This window comes from Entelurus aequoreus, linkage group LG26, assembly GCF_033978785.1.
Source record: "Entelurus aequoreus isolate RoL-2023_Sb linkage group LG26, RoL_Eaeq_v1.1, whole genome shotgun sequence".
NCBI lineage: Eukaryota > Metazoa > Chordata > Actinopteri > Syngnathiformes > Syngnathidae > Entelurus > Entelurus aequoreus.
In genome coordinates this window covers 3,646,571-3,661,570 of record NC_084756.1, presented here as the reverse complement: position 1 = coordinate 3,661,570, position 15,000 = coordinate 3,646,571, and the positions used below count along the sequence as shown (strand labels likewise).

The following is a 15,000-nucleotide window of genomic DNA, read 5'->3' as shown; positions in this document are numbered from 1 at the left end:
GGTCTGGGGGCCACAGGTGCTGGTAGGGGGGACAAGGGGGTTACAACCTTATTACTAGTGTTCACTTCACAGCCACACATCTAGTCATTGACATTATTGACACACTACTTTATCTGTTTCAGTCACTATGTTATTTAGTCACTACAGTAATTATGTTCACTTCCACAGGAACCACATGGGTGAGTCTACTCTATACAGTATTTATAACCTTACTAGTGTTCACTTCACAGCCACAGATGGTTCATCTAGTTATTGACATTATTTACACATTACTTTATCTGTTTCAGTCACTATGTTATTTAGTCACTACAGTAATTACAACTTCATCCACAGGAACCACATGGGTTAGCCTACTCTATACAGTATTTACAACCTTATTAGTGTTCACTTCACAGCCACAGATGGTTCATCTACTTATTGACATTATTTGCACATTACTTTGTCTGTTTCAGTCACTATGTTATTTAGTCACTACAGTAATTGTGTTCACATCCACAGGAACCACATGGGTTAGCCTACTCTATACAGTATTTACAACCTTACTAGTGTTTACTTCACAGCCACAGATGGTTCATCTAGTTATTGACATTATTTGCACATGACTTTGTCTGTTTCAGTCACTATGTTATTTAGTCACTACAGTAATTGTGTTCACATCCACAGGAACCACATGGGTTAGCCTACTATATACAGTATTTACAACCTTACTAGTGATTACTTCACAGCCACAGATGGTTCATCTAGTTACTGACATTATTTACACATGTCTTTGTCTGTTTCAGTCACTATGTTATTTAGTCACTACGGTAATTGTGTTCACATCCACAGGAACCACATGGGTTAGCCTACTCTATACAGTATTTACAACCTTACTAGTGTTCACTTCACAGCAACAGATGGTTCATCTAGTTACTGACATTATTTACACATTAATATGTCTGTTTCAGTCACTATGTGATTTTGTCACTACAGTAATTGTATTCACATCCACAGGAACCACATGGGTTAGCCTACTCTATACAGTATTTACAACCTTACCAGTGTTCACTTCACAGCCACAGATGGTTCATCTAGTTATTGACATTATTTACACATGACATTTTCTGTTTCAGTCACTATGTTATTTAGTCACTACAGTAATTACAACTTTATCCAAAGGAACCACATGGGTTAGCTTACTCTATACAGTATTTACAACCTTACTAGTGTTTACTTCACAGCCACAGATGGTTCATCTAGTTATTGACATTATTTACACATGACTTTGTCTGTTTCAGTCACTATATTATTTAGTCACTACAGTAATTACAACTTCATCCACAGGAACCACATGGGTTAACCTACTCAATACAGTAGTTACAACCTTACTAGTGTTTACTTCACAGCCACAGATGGTTCATCTAGTTATTGACATTATTTACACATTACTTTATCTGTTTCAGTCACTATGTTATTTAGTCACTACAGTAATTGTGTTCACATCCACAGGAACCACATGGGTTAGCCTACTCTATACAGTATTTACAACCTTACTAAATTTTCACTTCACAGCCACAGATGGTTCATCTAGTTATTGACATTATTGACACACTACTTTATCTGTGGTGTCACAATCAACAGCTTCGTCAGCAGAAGGAGGGACATACACTCCGATGAAGATAACAGAAGTAAACTCCCTTGGCAAATAATATGGTCGAATTCCAACAGCCAGACGTTCAATGTCCGGCATACAAACACACTCCTTAACAGTAATACGTCCAGGAATACACCACCTCTTGTTCACCAAGATGGCAATCCCGCCGCCTTTTTTCTTACCGCTCAGGAGTGTGTTTCTATCTGCCCGTGAGGTTGTGAAGCCGGGTAGAGACGCGCAGTGGTCCGGGAATTCCGCGTGTAGCCAAGTCTCCGTAAAGCACATGATGCTGCACACGGCGTATAATTCTGTATAATAGACTGTATTTATGTTATTCACATGTGAATAATGCTGCATAACAGACTGTATTTATATTATTCACATGTGAATAATGCTGTATAATAGACTGTATTTATGTTATTCACATGTGAATAATGCTGCATAACAGACTGTATTTATATTATTCACATGTGAATAATGCTGTATAATAGACTGTATTTATGTTATTCACATGTGAATAATGCTGCATAACAGACTGTATTTATATTATTCACATGTGAATAATGCTGTATAATAGACTGTATTTATGTTATTCACATGTGAATAATGCTGTATAATAGACTGTATTTATATTATTCACATGTGAATAATGCTGTATAATAGACTGTATTTACATTATTCACATGTGAATAATGCTGTATAATAGACTGTATTTACATTATTCACATGTGAATAATGCTGTAAAATAGACTGTATATACATTATTCACATGTGAATAATGCTATATAATAGACTGTGCGACTTATACTCAGGAGCGACTTATGTTTTAAATTATTAACACATTACCGTAAAATATCAAATAATATTATTTAGCTCATTCACGTAAGAGACTAGACGTATAAGATTACACGGGATTTAGCGATTAGGAGTGACAGATTGACGTTAACATACCAGGCACTTTCTCAGTTGGTTATTTATGCCTCATATAACGTACACTTATTCAGCCTGTTGTTCACTATTCTTTATTTATTTTAAATTGCCTTTCAAATGTCTATTCTTGGTGTTGGATTTTTATCAAATAAATGTCCCCAAAAAATGCGACTTATACTCCAGTGCGTCTTATATATGTTTTTTTCCTTCTTCATTATGCATTTTCGGCCGGTGCGACTTATACTCCGGAGCGACTTATACTCCGAAAAATATGGTAGTTATATTATTCACATGTGAATAATGCTGTATAATAGACAGTATTTACATTATTCACATGTGAATAATGCTGTATAATAGACTGTATTTACATAATTCACATGTGAATAATGCTGTAAAATAGACTGTATTTACATTATTCACATGTGAATAATGCTGTATAATAGACTGTACCGTATTTTTCGGACTATAAGTCGCAGGTTTTTTTTTCATAGTTTGGCCGCCGGGGGTGCGACTTATACTCAGGAGCGACTTATGTTTGAAATTATTAACACATTACCGTAAAATATCAAATAATATTATTTAGCTCATTCACGTAAGAGACTAGACGTATAAGATTACATGGGATTAAGCGATTAGGAGTGACAGATTGTTTGGTAAACGTATAGCATGTTCTATATGTTATAGTTATTTGAATGACTCGTACCATAATATGTTACGTTAACATACCAGGCACGTTCTCAGTTGGTTATTAAAGCCTCATATAACGTACACTTATTCAGCCTGTTGTTCACTATTCTTTATTTATTTTAAATTGCCTTTCAAATGTCTATTCTTGGTGTTGGATTTTTATCAAATAAATGTCCCCAAAAAATGCGACTTATACTCCAGTGCGACTTATATATGTTTTTTTCCTTCTTTATTATGCATTTTCGGCCGGTGCGACTTACACTCCGGAGCGACTTATACTCCGAAAAATACGGTAGTTATATTATTCACATGTGAATAATGCTGTATAATAGACTGTATTTACATTATTCACATGTGAATAATGCTGTAAAATAGACTGTATTTACATTATTCACATGTGAATAATGCTGTATAATAGACTGTACCGTATTTTTCGGACTATAAGTCGCAAGTTTTTTTTCATAGTTTGGCCGCCGGGGGTGCGACTTATACTCAGGAGCAACTTATGTTTGAAATTATTAACACATTACCGTAAAATATCAAATAATATTATTTAGCTCATTCACGTAAGAGACTAGACGTATAAGATTTCATGGGATTTAGCGATTAGGAGTGACAGATTGTTTGGTAAACGTATAGCATGTTCTATATGTTATAGTTATTTGAATGACTCTTACCATAATATGTTACGTTAACATACCAGGCACGTTCTCAGTTGGTTATTTATGCCTCATATAACGTACACTTATTCAGCCTGTTGTTCACTATTCTTTATTTATTTTAAATTGCCTTTCAAATGTCTATTGTTGGTGTTGGGTTTTTATCAAATAAATTTCCCCAAAAAATGCGACTTATACTCCAGTGCGACTTATATATGTTTTTTTCCTTCTTTATTATGCATTTTCGGCCGGTGCGACTTATACTCCGGAGCGACTTATACTATGGAAAAATACGGTAGTTATATTATTCACATGTGAATAATGCTGTATAATAGTCTGTATTTACATTATTCACATGTGAATAATGCTGTATAATAGACAGTATTTACATTATTCACATGTGAATAATGCTGTATAATAGACTGTATTTACATTATTCACATGTGAATAATGCTGTATAATAGACTGTATTTACATTATTTCACATGTGAATAATGCTGTATTATAGACTGTATTTACATTATTCACATTAGAATAATGCTGTATAATAGACTGTAATGCTGTATAATAGACTGTATTTATATTATTCACATGTGAATAATGCTGTATAACAGACTGTATTTACATTATCCACATGTGAATAATGCTGTATAATAGACTGTATTTATATTATTCACATGTGAATAATGCTGTATAATAGACTGTATTTATATTATTCACATGTGAATAATGCTGTATAATAGACTGTACCGTATTTTTCGGACTATAAGTCGCAGGTTTTTTTTCATAGTTTGGCCGCCGGGGGTGCGACTTATACTCAGGAGCGACTTATGTTTGAAATTATTAACACATTACCGTAAAATATCAAATAATATTATTTAGCTCATTCACGTAAGAGACTAGACGTATAAGATTACATGGGATTTAGCGATTAGGAGTGACAGATTGTTTGGTAAACGTATAGCATGTTCTATATGTTATAGTTATTTGAATGACTCTTACCATAATATGTTACGTTAACATACCAGGCACGTTCTCAGTTGGTTATTTATGCCTCATATAACGTACACTTATTCAGCCTGTTGTTCACTATTCTTTATTTATTTTAAATTGCCTTTCAAATGTCTATTGTTGGTGTTGGGTTTTTATCAAATAAATTTCCCCAAAAAATGCGACTTATACTCCAGTGCGACTTATATATGTTTTTTTCCTTCTTTATTATGCTTTTTCGGCCGGTGCGACTTATACTCCGGAGCGACTTATACTGTGGAAAAATACGGTAGTTATATTATTCACATGTGAATAATGCTGTATAATAGACTGTATTTACATTATTCACATGTGAATAATGCTGTATAATAGACAGTATTTACATTATTCACATGTGAATAATGCTGTATTATAGACTGTATTTACATTATTCACATGTGAATAATGCTGTATAATAGACTGTATTTACATTATTCACATGTGAATAATGCTGTATTATAGACTGTATTTACATTATTCACATTAGAATAATGCTGTATAATAGACTGTAATGCTGTATAATAGACTGTATTTATATTATTCACATGTGAATAATGCTGTATAATAGACTGTATTTACATTATCCACATGTGAATAATGCTGTATAATAGACTGTATTTATATTATTCACATGTGAATAATGCTGTATAATAGACTGTATTTATATTATTCACATGTGAATAATGCTGTATAATAGACTGTACCGTATTTTTCGGACTATAAGTCGCAGTTTTTTTCATAGTTTGGCCGCCGGGGGTGCGACTTATACTCAGGAGCGACTTATGTTTGAAATTATTAACACATTACCGTAAAATATCAAATAATATTATTTAGCTCATTCACGTAAGAGACTAGACGTATAAGATTTCATGGGATTTAGCGATTAGGAGTGACAGATTGTTTGGTAAACGTATAGCATGTTCTATATGTTATAGTTATTTGAATGACTCTTACCATAATATGTTACGTTAACATACCAGGCACGTTCTCAGTTGGTTATTTATGCCTCATATAACGTACACTTATTCAGCCTGTTGTTCACTATTCTTTATTTATTTTAAATTGCCTTTCAAATGTCTATTGTTGGTGTTGGGTTTTTATCAAATAAATTTCCCCAAAAAATGCGACTTATACTCCAGTGCGACTTATATGTTTTTTTCCTTCTTTATTATGCATTTTCGGCCGGTGTGACTTATACTGCGGAGCGACTTATACTCCGAAAAATACGGTAGTTATATTATTCACATGTGAATAATGCTGTATAATAGACTGTATTTACATTATTCACATGTGAATAATGCTGTATTATAGACTGTATTTACATTATTCACATGTGAATAATGCTGTATAATAGACTATTTACATTATTCACATGTGAATAATGCTGTATTATAGACTGTATTTACATCATTCACATGTGAATAATGCTGTATAATAGACTGTATTTATATTATTCACATGTGAATAATGCTGTATAATAGACTGTATTTATATTATTCACATGTGAATAATGCTGTATAATAGACTGTATTTATATTATTCACATGTAAGTGTTTATTGTTTATTGTGAGCGAACTGTGGTGCTGAATTTCCCCCAGGATCAATAAATGATATAAATAAATGATAAATGGGTTGTACTTGTATAGCGCTTTTCTACCTTCAAGGTACTCAAAGCGCTTTGACAGTATTTCCACATTTACCCATTCACACACACATTCACACACTGATGGCGGGAGCTGCCATGCAAGGCGCTACCAGCAGCCATCAGAGGCAAAGGGTGAAGTGTCTTGCCCAAGGACACAACGGACGTGACTAGGAAGGTAGAAGGTGGGAATTGAACCCCAGTAACCAGCAACACTCCGATTGCTGGCACAGCCACTCTACCAACTTCGCCACGCCGTCCCTAATAAAGTACTTTCTATTCTAGTCTATTCTACCGATATCAGATTGGGACACTTCTAGTCAACAAAATGAATTAATTCCATTCTGGAATGAGGCTGTAACACATCAAAATGTGGATACTCGAGTCATTACCTTGATGCTGACCAGCCGGCGTTGTTGGGTCGGACTTGGCCTGCTCGACAGGCTTGGCGGGCGGCGACGGAGGCGGCGCACTTTGCTGCTGCTTCGGTGGTGGCGGCAGTGGAGCCGGCAGCGGCGGCGGTAGCGGTGGCGGCTTTTGTTGCTGCTGCTGCGGGGTGGTGGAGGCGGCACACGTCTCTCTCACTACCAGGGAAGTTGGCTTTTCTTTACAGTCCTGAAGCATCCGAGAGGCCTACGGAACAACATGGCGGAGAGGAGACGGTTAAGACTGGAAAATCTCTACAAATGATTTGGACTGAAATTACACAACATGGCTGTCTATGAAAAGTCAACTTTGGTTTTAGATGGTAGAATATTTATTGTCATTGCACGAGTATTACATTTTATTGTATTGATCAGTATTGATTGCAAACAACCAGAGTTGAGTTGTTTTAGTTGTTAAGATAAATTGAAGGTGGAACGCCAGGGTTACTGCACATGTAAGACAACACTTCTTGCAGCTACAGCAGGATGACAGCACCACCTGCTGTGTGGGAGTCACAGTACATATTTGAAACACTCACCGTGGGCTGTATCTGCAGGTTGATGGCGGTGAGCTGCACGGGCTGAGCGTTGACCAATGAGGAGGAGGACGAGGAGCAGGGGGCGGGAGCTGCGTGCAGGGCGTGGCCGCTGATGGTGGAGTGAAAGATGGTGGCCTGCTGGCCGGGCGTCAGGGGCTGGTGCGGCGCGGGCTTGGGCAGCACGGGCACCGGGTGCTGCGACGGCTGAATGGACGCCGTCTGCAGGAGCTGGCCGGCCGTCCTTTGGGAACTTTGGCTCTTGTGGACCACAAACTGCTGCTGCTTGTGCTGCTGGACCAAGGCGTGGGGCTGGATCTGGGTGTAGGCTGAGAGGAGCACAGACATGCTCTCAATGGTCAGGGGGAAGAACTCCTAATTCACCAGACACTTACTCACACCACAGAAACACATGGCTGATATTGTTATTATTATTACTGCTATTATTATTATTGCTACTATTGTTATTATTGTGTGAATGCTCCAAAACATTCACACATATGGTTTTCTACACCAAAATTCGTCTATTTAATAAACTTTTTCAACTTCTTCTTCGTCGTCTCCAGATTTTGGCGCGCTCTACCTTCCACATTTTTCACTCGATTCAAAGCGTTCCAACTTCAAACTGTTCAGCCTATTCAGGAATCGCGAATCGCAAAACTTTGGAGTGTAAATAATAATAATTGTGGACAGAGATGTTGCCAGCGCTGCCTGCAGGAGCAAAGGTCACCGCCTCTGTCCATGGTGCTGAGGACAGAGCACCATCAGACAGGGGCGTGGCAGTGCTGACGGCGAGACACAGCTGGCAGGTGATTAGATTTCACAGGTGGTACGTGGTAATCTAATCATCTGTTGTCTTTAACAGTAAGCGGCCAGGAGCAGGAGAAGAGAGAGGATACAGACATGACTCAAAGGTCACGTTCTGCTGGAGAAAGAGTTGGACTCCAATATATGCACATTAAAAACTTGTTAAAACTGCACGCTTGGTTCTTGTGCCGTGTCTAGAGTGGAGCTGCTAGGAGGCAACTTCCACAAATATGCTACATTTAAAAAAAAAAAAGTTGGAATAACAAGAAAACAAGGAACTAATTCATTTTCATGAAAACGTCATGACACTTCTATATAATAAATAAGTCCTTAGCAAATACTTTTTGGTCCCATTTGCTTTAACAAAATACATTGTCAAGGGTGTGTTGTGTGAGACTATGAAGGTTGTAGTGATTTGAAAGTGCAGTGAAAAAAAAAAAAGGGTAATAAATGATTTAAACAAACAAACAAAAGGGAAGTGCTCTGACTGGACAGACTATGAAGAAAACAAAGGAAATGCTGGATCACAGCAAAAACACTGAAAAGGAGTGTGGAGCAGACAGCGTCCACAAAGTGCGTAGTTGAGCCCAGCATGGAAAAAATCATCTATAGCAGGGGTAGCCACACTTTAGCTGCAGGCAAACTACTTTTTAAATGACCTAGTCAAGGTGATCTACCTCATTCATATATATCTATATTCATTTATTTATGAAAGAGAGGTTTTTGTTAACAAGTTAAAGGTGTTTCATGATAATACAAGCATTAACATTTCTTTCTTTCATGAAGACACAAATATAAGTTGGTATAATTGTGATGACTTGCATTGATTGGAATCAGACAGTATCAATCAATCAATCAATCAATGTTTACTTATATAGCCTTAAATCACGAGTGTCTCAAAGGGCTGCACAAGCCACAACGAGTAGTGATAATAACGTCCACATTTTCAAATGGAGGAGGAAAAAAAAAGTCCTCCTTTCTGTCCAACACCACATGAAAGAGCTTGCTTTTGGCCATCTTATTTGTCCAGCTTCCATACTCCTTTTTCTACACTTTACAAGAAATACATTGGCGGCAAACTCCGTAGCTTGCTAGCTTTCTGAGACTCTTATTTTGTTAGCGCAGGCAGGATGAAGCAGGGCTTTTATTGTGAAGACTGGAACTGTGCGGTCGGTCTTTAGAGTTTTGACGGCAGGTATGGCCGTTGTCTGTTGAAATAAAAAGTGTTTATCGCCTTCCTGTCGGTCATTTTTTCTTAATATCGATCTGGCAGCAGCCGGTGTCATCTCACAAGACCCTCGGGTGCCGTGAATGTCAATCAAGTGACGGAAGTGACGTCTTGGTGAAGATTGATGATCGTTAATTTTAGGTTTATTTTTTAATGCCTAGCTGGCAATCGACTGACACACCCTCCGCCATCGACATAATGGGCGCCCCTGATCTAAATGTTTTTCATGTTATTACATTTACACTTGTTTTTTTTTTACCAGAATTACACTTGTTAAACACATCTTGAAAATGCTCAAAATGTCCTCCTCCTACATCCATCAAACCAATGCAACACACAACATGGCACATGTTCTCACCTTTTTAAATTATGTCATATTAGCACCAATTAGGGTTGCAAAGGGGTGGAAAGTTTCCGGTAAATTTCCGGAAATTTACCACGGGAAGTTAAGCTCGGGAAGTTAGGAAATATTGACCATTTTTTGATTATTCAAAGTTGGACACCGTCCATGGGAATTAATGGGAATATATGGGAATATATACGCCGGCTCCTCATCACAACTTCAAGATGGCGGCCAAATTGCTCGCGTCACAGCAGCCATTGCTGCGTCTACTTATAAGATGCCTGTGGTTATAACGTCATTGCAAACACGGCAATCTGTTACGTCCACTGCAGTTCGCTACCTTATTCATACTTTTTGTCAAGTGATTTTTTTTAAGCAGGGTTGCATGAGGTACCTATACATAACGTTACGTTAGTCAATGTATCACACACAGTAATGTAACGTTAGACGGCGGTCAGCAGCACCACATATTTTAGCCACCTACAAAAAGACAAACATAGTCAAATAAAGGTAATAGGAATATATGGGAATTAATGGGGAATTACAATAATGATATTATTGGGCACTTATCTATATGCTGCTGCATCTTTGTGGCATTTTTGGCATAGCTCTTTGCACAGTATTTGCAAATGTACACCGCCTTTCCGCCTACGTTGGTTGGGGTGAAATGTCTCCACACATCGGAATGTATTTATTCTTGTAAAACACTAATGCAATGCCACACACATATATAAATAGTCAGCTAAAAAACTGGAGTAGTCTTTAAAAATATTTGACTGATGGACAAATGAATAGAAATAGGCTTGATTAATAAATGAACACTCACTATAACTAAACTATAACCTACATTCTACATTCTTGTACAACAACAGAATGGCTTGCAGAACAGAAGGCAGAGGAAACTACACGTTTTGATTTAGTATTAGATAGTTGCACTTTACAGATCACAAAAAAGGTACATTCGGATCGCTAACGTTGTTAGCATAAGTTAATAGGATTTAACAGAAAAAATTAGCAGAGAAATATTTTCGGTTCATTATGAGACTGGTGGTGGTACATAAACCTAGCTAGCTAGAGATATTGGCCCCCAAATCATTTAACAAGTACAGGAACAGCCAGCTAGCTTGCGTGGAAGTCTGCTGGAGTAGTCCACAGTCATACAGTAACAAGCAATTACACCTCTATTACACTTAAATACCATAGATCAAATATATTTACCCCAGTAATATCATCAACACTTACCTGACTGGATGAAGTCCTTGGGCTCAAATACTAGTGTGGCCTCGATAGCCCTGCTGTAGTGTGTAGCATGCTGGGAATTATCCGGGCATGTGATGGGAGGAATGCACAGTGCAGGGTTGAAATTAGGACTGCAACAACTAACCGATTAAATCGATTAAAATCGATTATAAAAATAGTTGGCGATTATGTTAGTCATCGATTCGTTGGATCTATGCTATGCGCATGCGCAGAGGCTACTTATTTATTTGTTTATTTATTTATTTTTAAACCTTTATTTATAAACTGCAATATTTACAAACAGCTGAGAAACAATACTCAAAATAAGTATGGTGCCAGTATGCAGTTTTTTCCCCAATAAAATACTGGAAAGGATAGAAATGTAGTTTGTCTCTTTTATCCGATTATTAATCGATTAATCGAAGTAATAATCGACAGATTAATCGATTATGAAATTAGTTGTTAGTTGCAGCCCTAGTTGAAATTCTACTGAATTTGCATTAAATCAGATTGTTTTAGCTAATAATCATGCTGCAAATTCTAGCATTCAATGTTTATTCCCATTATTTTCCCATTAATTCCCATGGAAAGTTTCCAACTTTGAATATTCCCGGAATTTTGCAACACTAGCACCAATACATACAAACTATCACCAATTTATCTAAAATTCCTCTCCAAGAAACAACTTCACTTTAACAAAATTGCCTGACACTCTCTGCAGTTGAGTAAATAGGCCGTAATTAGGGGAAATACAGTATGCAAAGGGGTTCCTGTCGCTTGTCACATAAAACCAAACATCTTTCACGTGCTCAACAACAAAGATCTCTATGACAACAAGGTGCGATACAAGGACGCTGTATGAAAGTAGGCCAAATACTTACAAATAAGAACTCTTGGCTTGGGACAAGCGGTACAAAATGGATGGATGGATGGGCTTCAAAGTCACGGGAAGGTTCTCCGGTCTCACCTGAGTGTTTGACAATGTCAGCTCATGGTCCTGATCCTTAGACCCTGGAAACTCCCTGACTTCCCACAGTGGGTTGTACTCACGATTAACCCACATGGAGGTATTAATGAGTGCGACGACGCAACATTTGAGTGACAGCCGTGTCGGCCAATCAGAATTGTTGAGCCTCGCATTTCTTCGTCTCTGCCTTCAAACAGGGAGACAGAAGCCTCACTCTGCGCATCGCTCTCACAACCTTTATTTAACAGTAGAATTAACTGAACGCAGAGAGCCCTCTTTTCACTCATTCACAATCTTTGCCTCGGTGGGCGGGGCTTTACGCACACAGGAAGCACGTACATAGAGCCCCGCTACTCGCGAGAGAGAAGGTCCGTAAAGTAACTAAAAGGATGAAAAAAAAAAATATGACTACGAAGCCAAATGTTCCGTTGCAGCTTCAAATGGGATGGTCAATATGAGCCCATCAACACGGACGAACCAGCGAGAATGCCGTGATCGCAACAACAACAAAAAAGACAATGTCTGATCTGGTCTTTCCAACTGTGAAAAAATGCACCTTAGGATGTGAAAGTGATGAGTCCTTTTTGTTTTTGTTCATTGATTGGTAATTCCTCTCTTTAAGAAGGGGAACCGGAGGGTGTGTTCCAACTGTGGTGGGATCACACTCCTCAGCCTTCCCGGTAAGGTCTATTCAGGTGTACTGGAGAGGAGGCTACGCCGGATAGTCCAACCTCGGATGCAGGAGGAACAGTGTGGTTTTGGTCCTGGTCGTGGAACCGTGGACCAGCTCTATACTCTTGGCAGGGTCCTTGAGGGTGCATGGGAGTTTGCCCAACCAGTCTACATGTGCTTTGTGGACTTGCAGAAGGCATTCGACCATGTACCCATGAAAGTCCTGTGGGGAGTGCTCAGAGAGTATTGGGTATCGGACTGTCTGATTGTGGCGATCCGCTCCCTGTATGATCAGTGTCAGAGCTTGGTCCGCATTGCCGGCAGTAAGTCGGACACGTTTCCAGTGAGGGTTGGACTCTGCCAAAGCTTTTATGGACATAATTTCTAGGCGCAGTCCGGGCGTTGAGGGTATCTGGTTTGGTGGCTGCAGGATTAGGTCTCTGCTTTTTGCAGATGATGTGGTCCTGATGGCTTCATCTGGCCAGGATCTTCAGCTCTCACTGGATCGGTTTGCAGCCGAGTGTGAAGCGACTGGGATGGGAATCGGCACCTCCAAGTCCGAGTCCATGGTTCTCGCTCGGAAAAAGGTGGAGTGCCATCTACGGATTGGGGAGGAGACCCTGCCCCAAGTGGAGGAGTTCAAGTACCTCTGAGTCTTGTTCACGAGTGAGGGAAGAGTGGATAGTGAGATCGACAGGCGGATCGGTGCCGCGTCTTCAGTAATGCGGACGCTGTATCGATCCGTTGTGGTGAAGAAGGAGCTGAGCCGGAAGGCAAAGCTCTCAATTTACCGGTCGATCTACGTTTCCATCCTCTCTCCAGCCGGACGAAGTGGCTGGGGAGAGGGAAGTCTGGGCTTCCTTGCTTAGGCTGCTGCCCCGCAACCCCGACCTCGGATAAGCGGAAGAAGATGGATGGATGGATTTAGCAGACAAAGTTATTTACCTTCCAATTACAGTACAATGGTAAATGCAAGTTCTACATAGTTACTTGCATTATTATTACTATTATACATTATGATTATATTACACTTTAATCACTAACACTGGGAATCTTTGGGCACCACACGATTCAATTCAATTTGATTCTTGGGGTTATTGATTCGATTCTTGATTCAAAATCAATACTTTTTTAATAACATGGGTGCCAGTTCTATGATTTTACAATAAAATCCTCCATAAAATAGATAAACATCTCTGATATTTATATATAACTTAGAAGAAAACTGGTTTTGTTTGATCAAATTGTAAGAATCGCACTTCATTTGAATTTTTTTTTTTGGACACTTCTAATAATCACTGTATAGTTTTTATTGATTCAGTTTCAGAGAGTGATGGAGACAAAAGTCTGTCTGCATGAAGCCAAATATTTTTTGAAGTAAATTGTTCAAATGTGTGGCACCTTGAGACAAAAATATGTCGACAGTCAAAAATATATTTGGAAAATATAACAATTGCAACTCTATTCACAATCTTGGAGAAAAAAATTGCAATTAGTTTTATTTTTTTCTCAAAATCCTGCAGCCCCAATACTCACACCATATGTTTCCACCCTGACCACAGCATATCACTCAGTTTCAAAATATGCCAACAATGTCTTTAACTGTCTGTGTGCAGCTGCTTTACTCTTTCTGGCCAAGAGGTGGCGATGATGACTAAGGACAACCATGAAGGTTATGGTCGTCACAATGATTGATATATAGGAAACATACAAAAGAAGACAAAATCTATTTCCACAAGAATTTGTGGAGGGGTGGGGGATGGGTGAAACATATATACATACAGTACATACATACATACCTATATATAAATATGTTTACATATAAAAGTGGGAATTTTTGGGCACCTCTCGTTTCGATTACAATTACGATTACGATTCAGGAGCTACGATTCGATTAAAAATGTATTATTGATGCATCTTTAATCTCTATATTTTACATGTATTTTTGTTACACTAATTAATTTCACTTGCATCTTTTTAAAAGAGTGCATTTGTAATAAGAAACAGTTAAATTAATTCCCATATTTATTCAATTAATGTAGATATTTGCAAAACTGTAATAAAGGAGCGAGTGGATCACTGCAGTCAGACACTACATTTCTTTATTTACAATAAATATATTGATCATCGATTGACGTTAACTAATCCATTAAATAATCGTTCATGTCCGAATTGTGATGCATCGATTATTTCCCCCACCTCT

The 15,000-nt window shown here is 38.2% G+C and overlaps 1 protein-coding gene across 5 annotated transcripts in view; it reads right to left on the bottom strand.

Moving 5' to 3' along the window:
• The window catches only part of phc2b (polyhomeotic homolog 2b (Drosophila)), a 115,531-nt gene that overhangs the window by 32,830 nt on the left and 67,701 nt on the right, over positions 1-15,000 (bottom strand). For all 5 annotated transcript variants that reach the window (XR_009824666.1, XM_062037797.1, XM_062037796.1 and 2 more), the window contains 2 exons: positions 7,545-7,870; positions 6,973-7,213 (listed from right to left, as the gene is read on the bottom strand). Coding sequence is in view for 4 of the 5 variants with exons in the window: in XM_062037797.1 (XP_061893781.1) it covers positions 6,973-7,213; positions 7,545-7,870 (567 nt within the window). In the remaining variant the exon portion in view is untranslated. The remainder of the gene's footprint in view (positions 1-6,972; positions 7,214-7,544; positions 7,871-15,000) is intronic.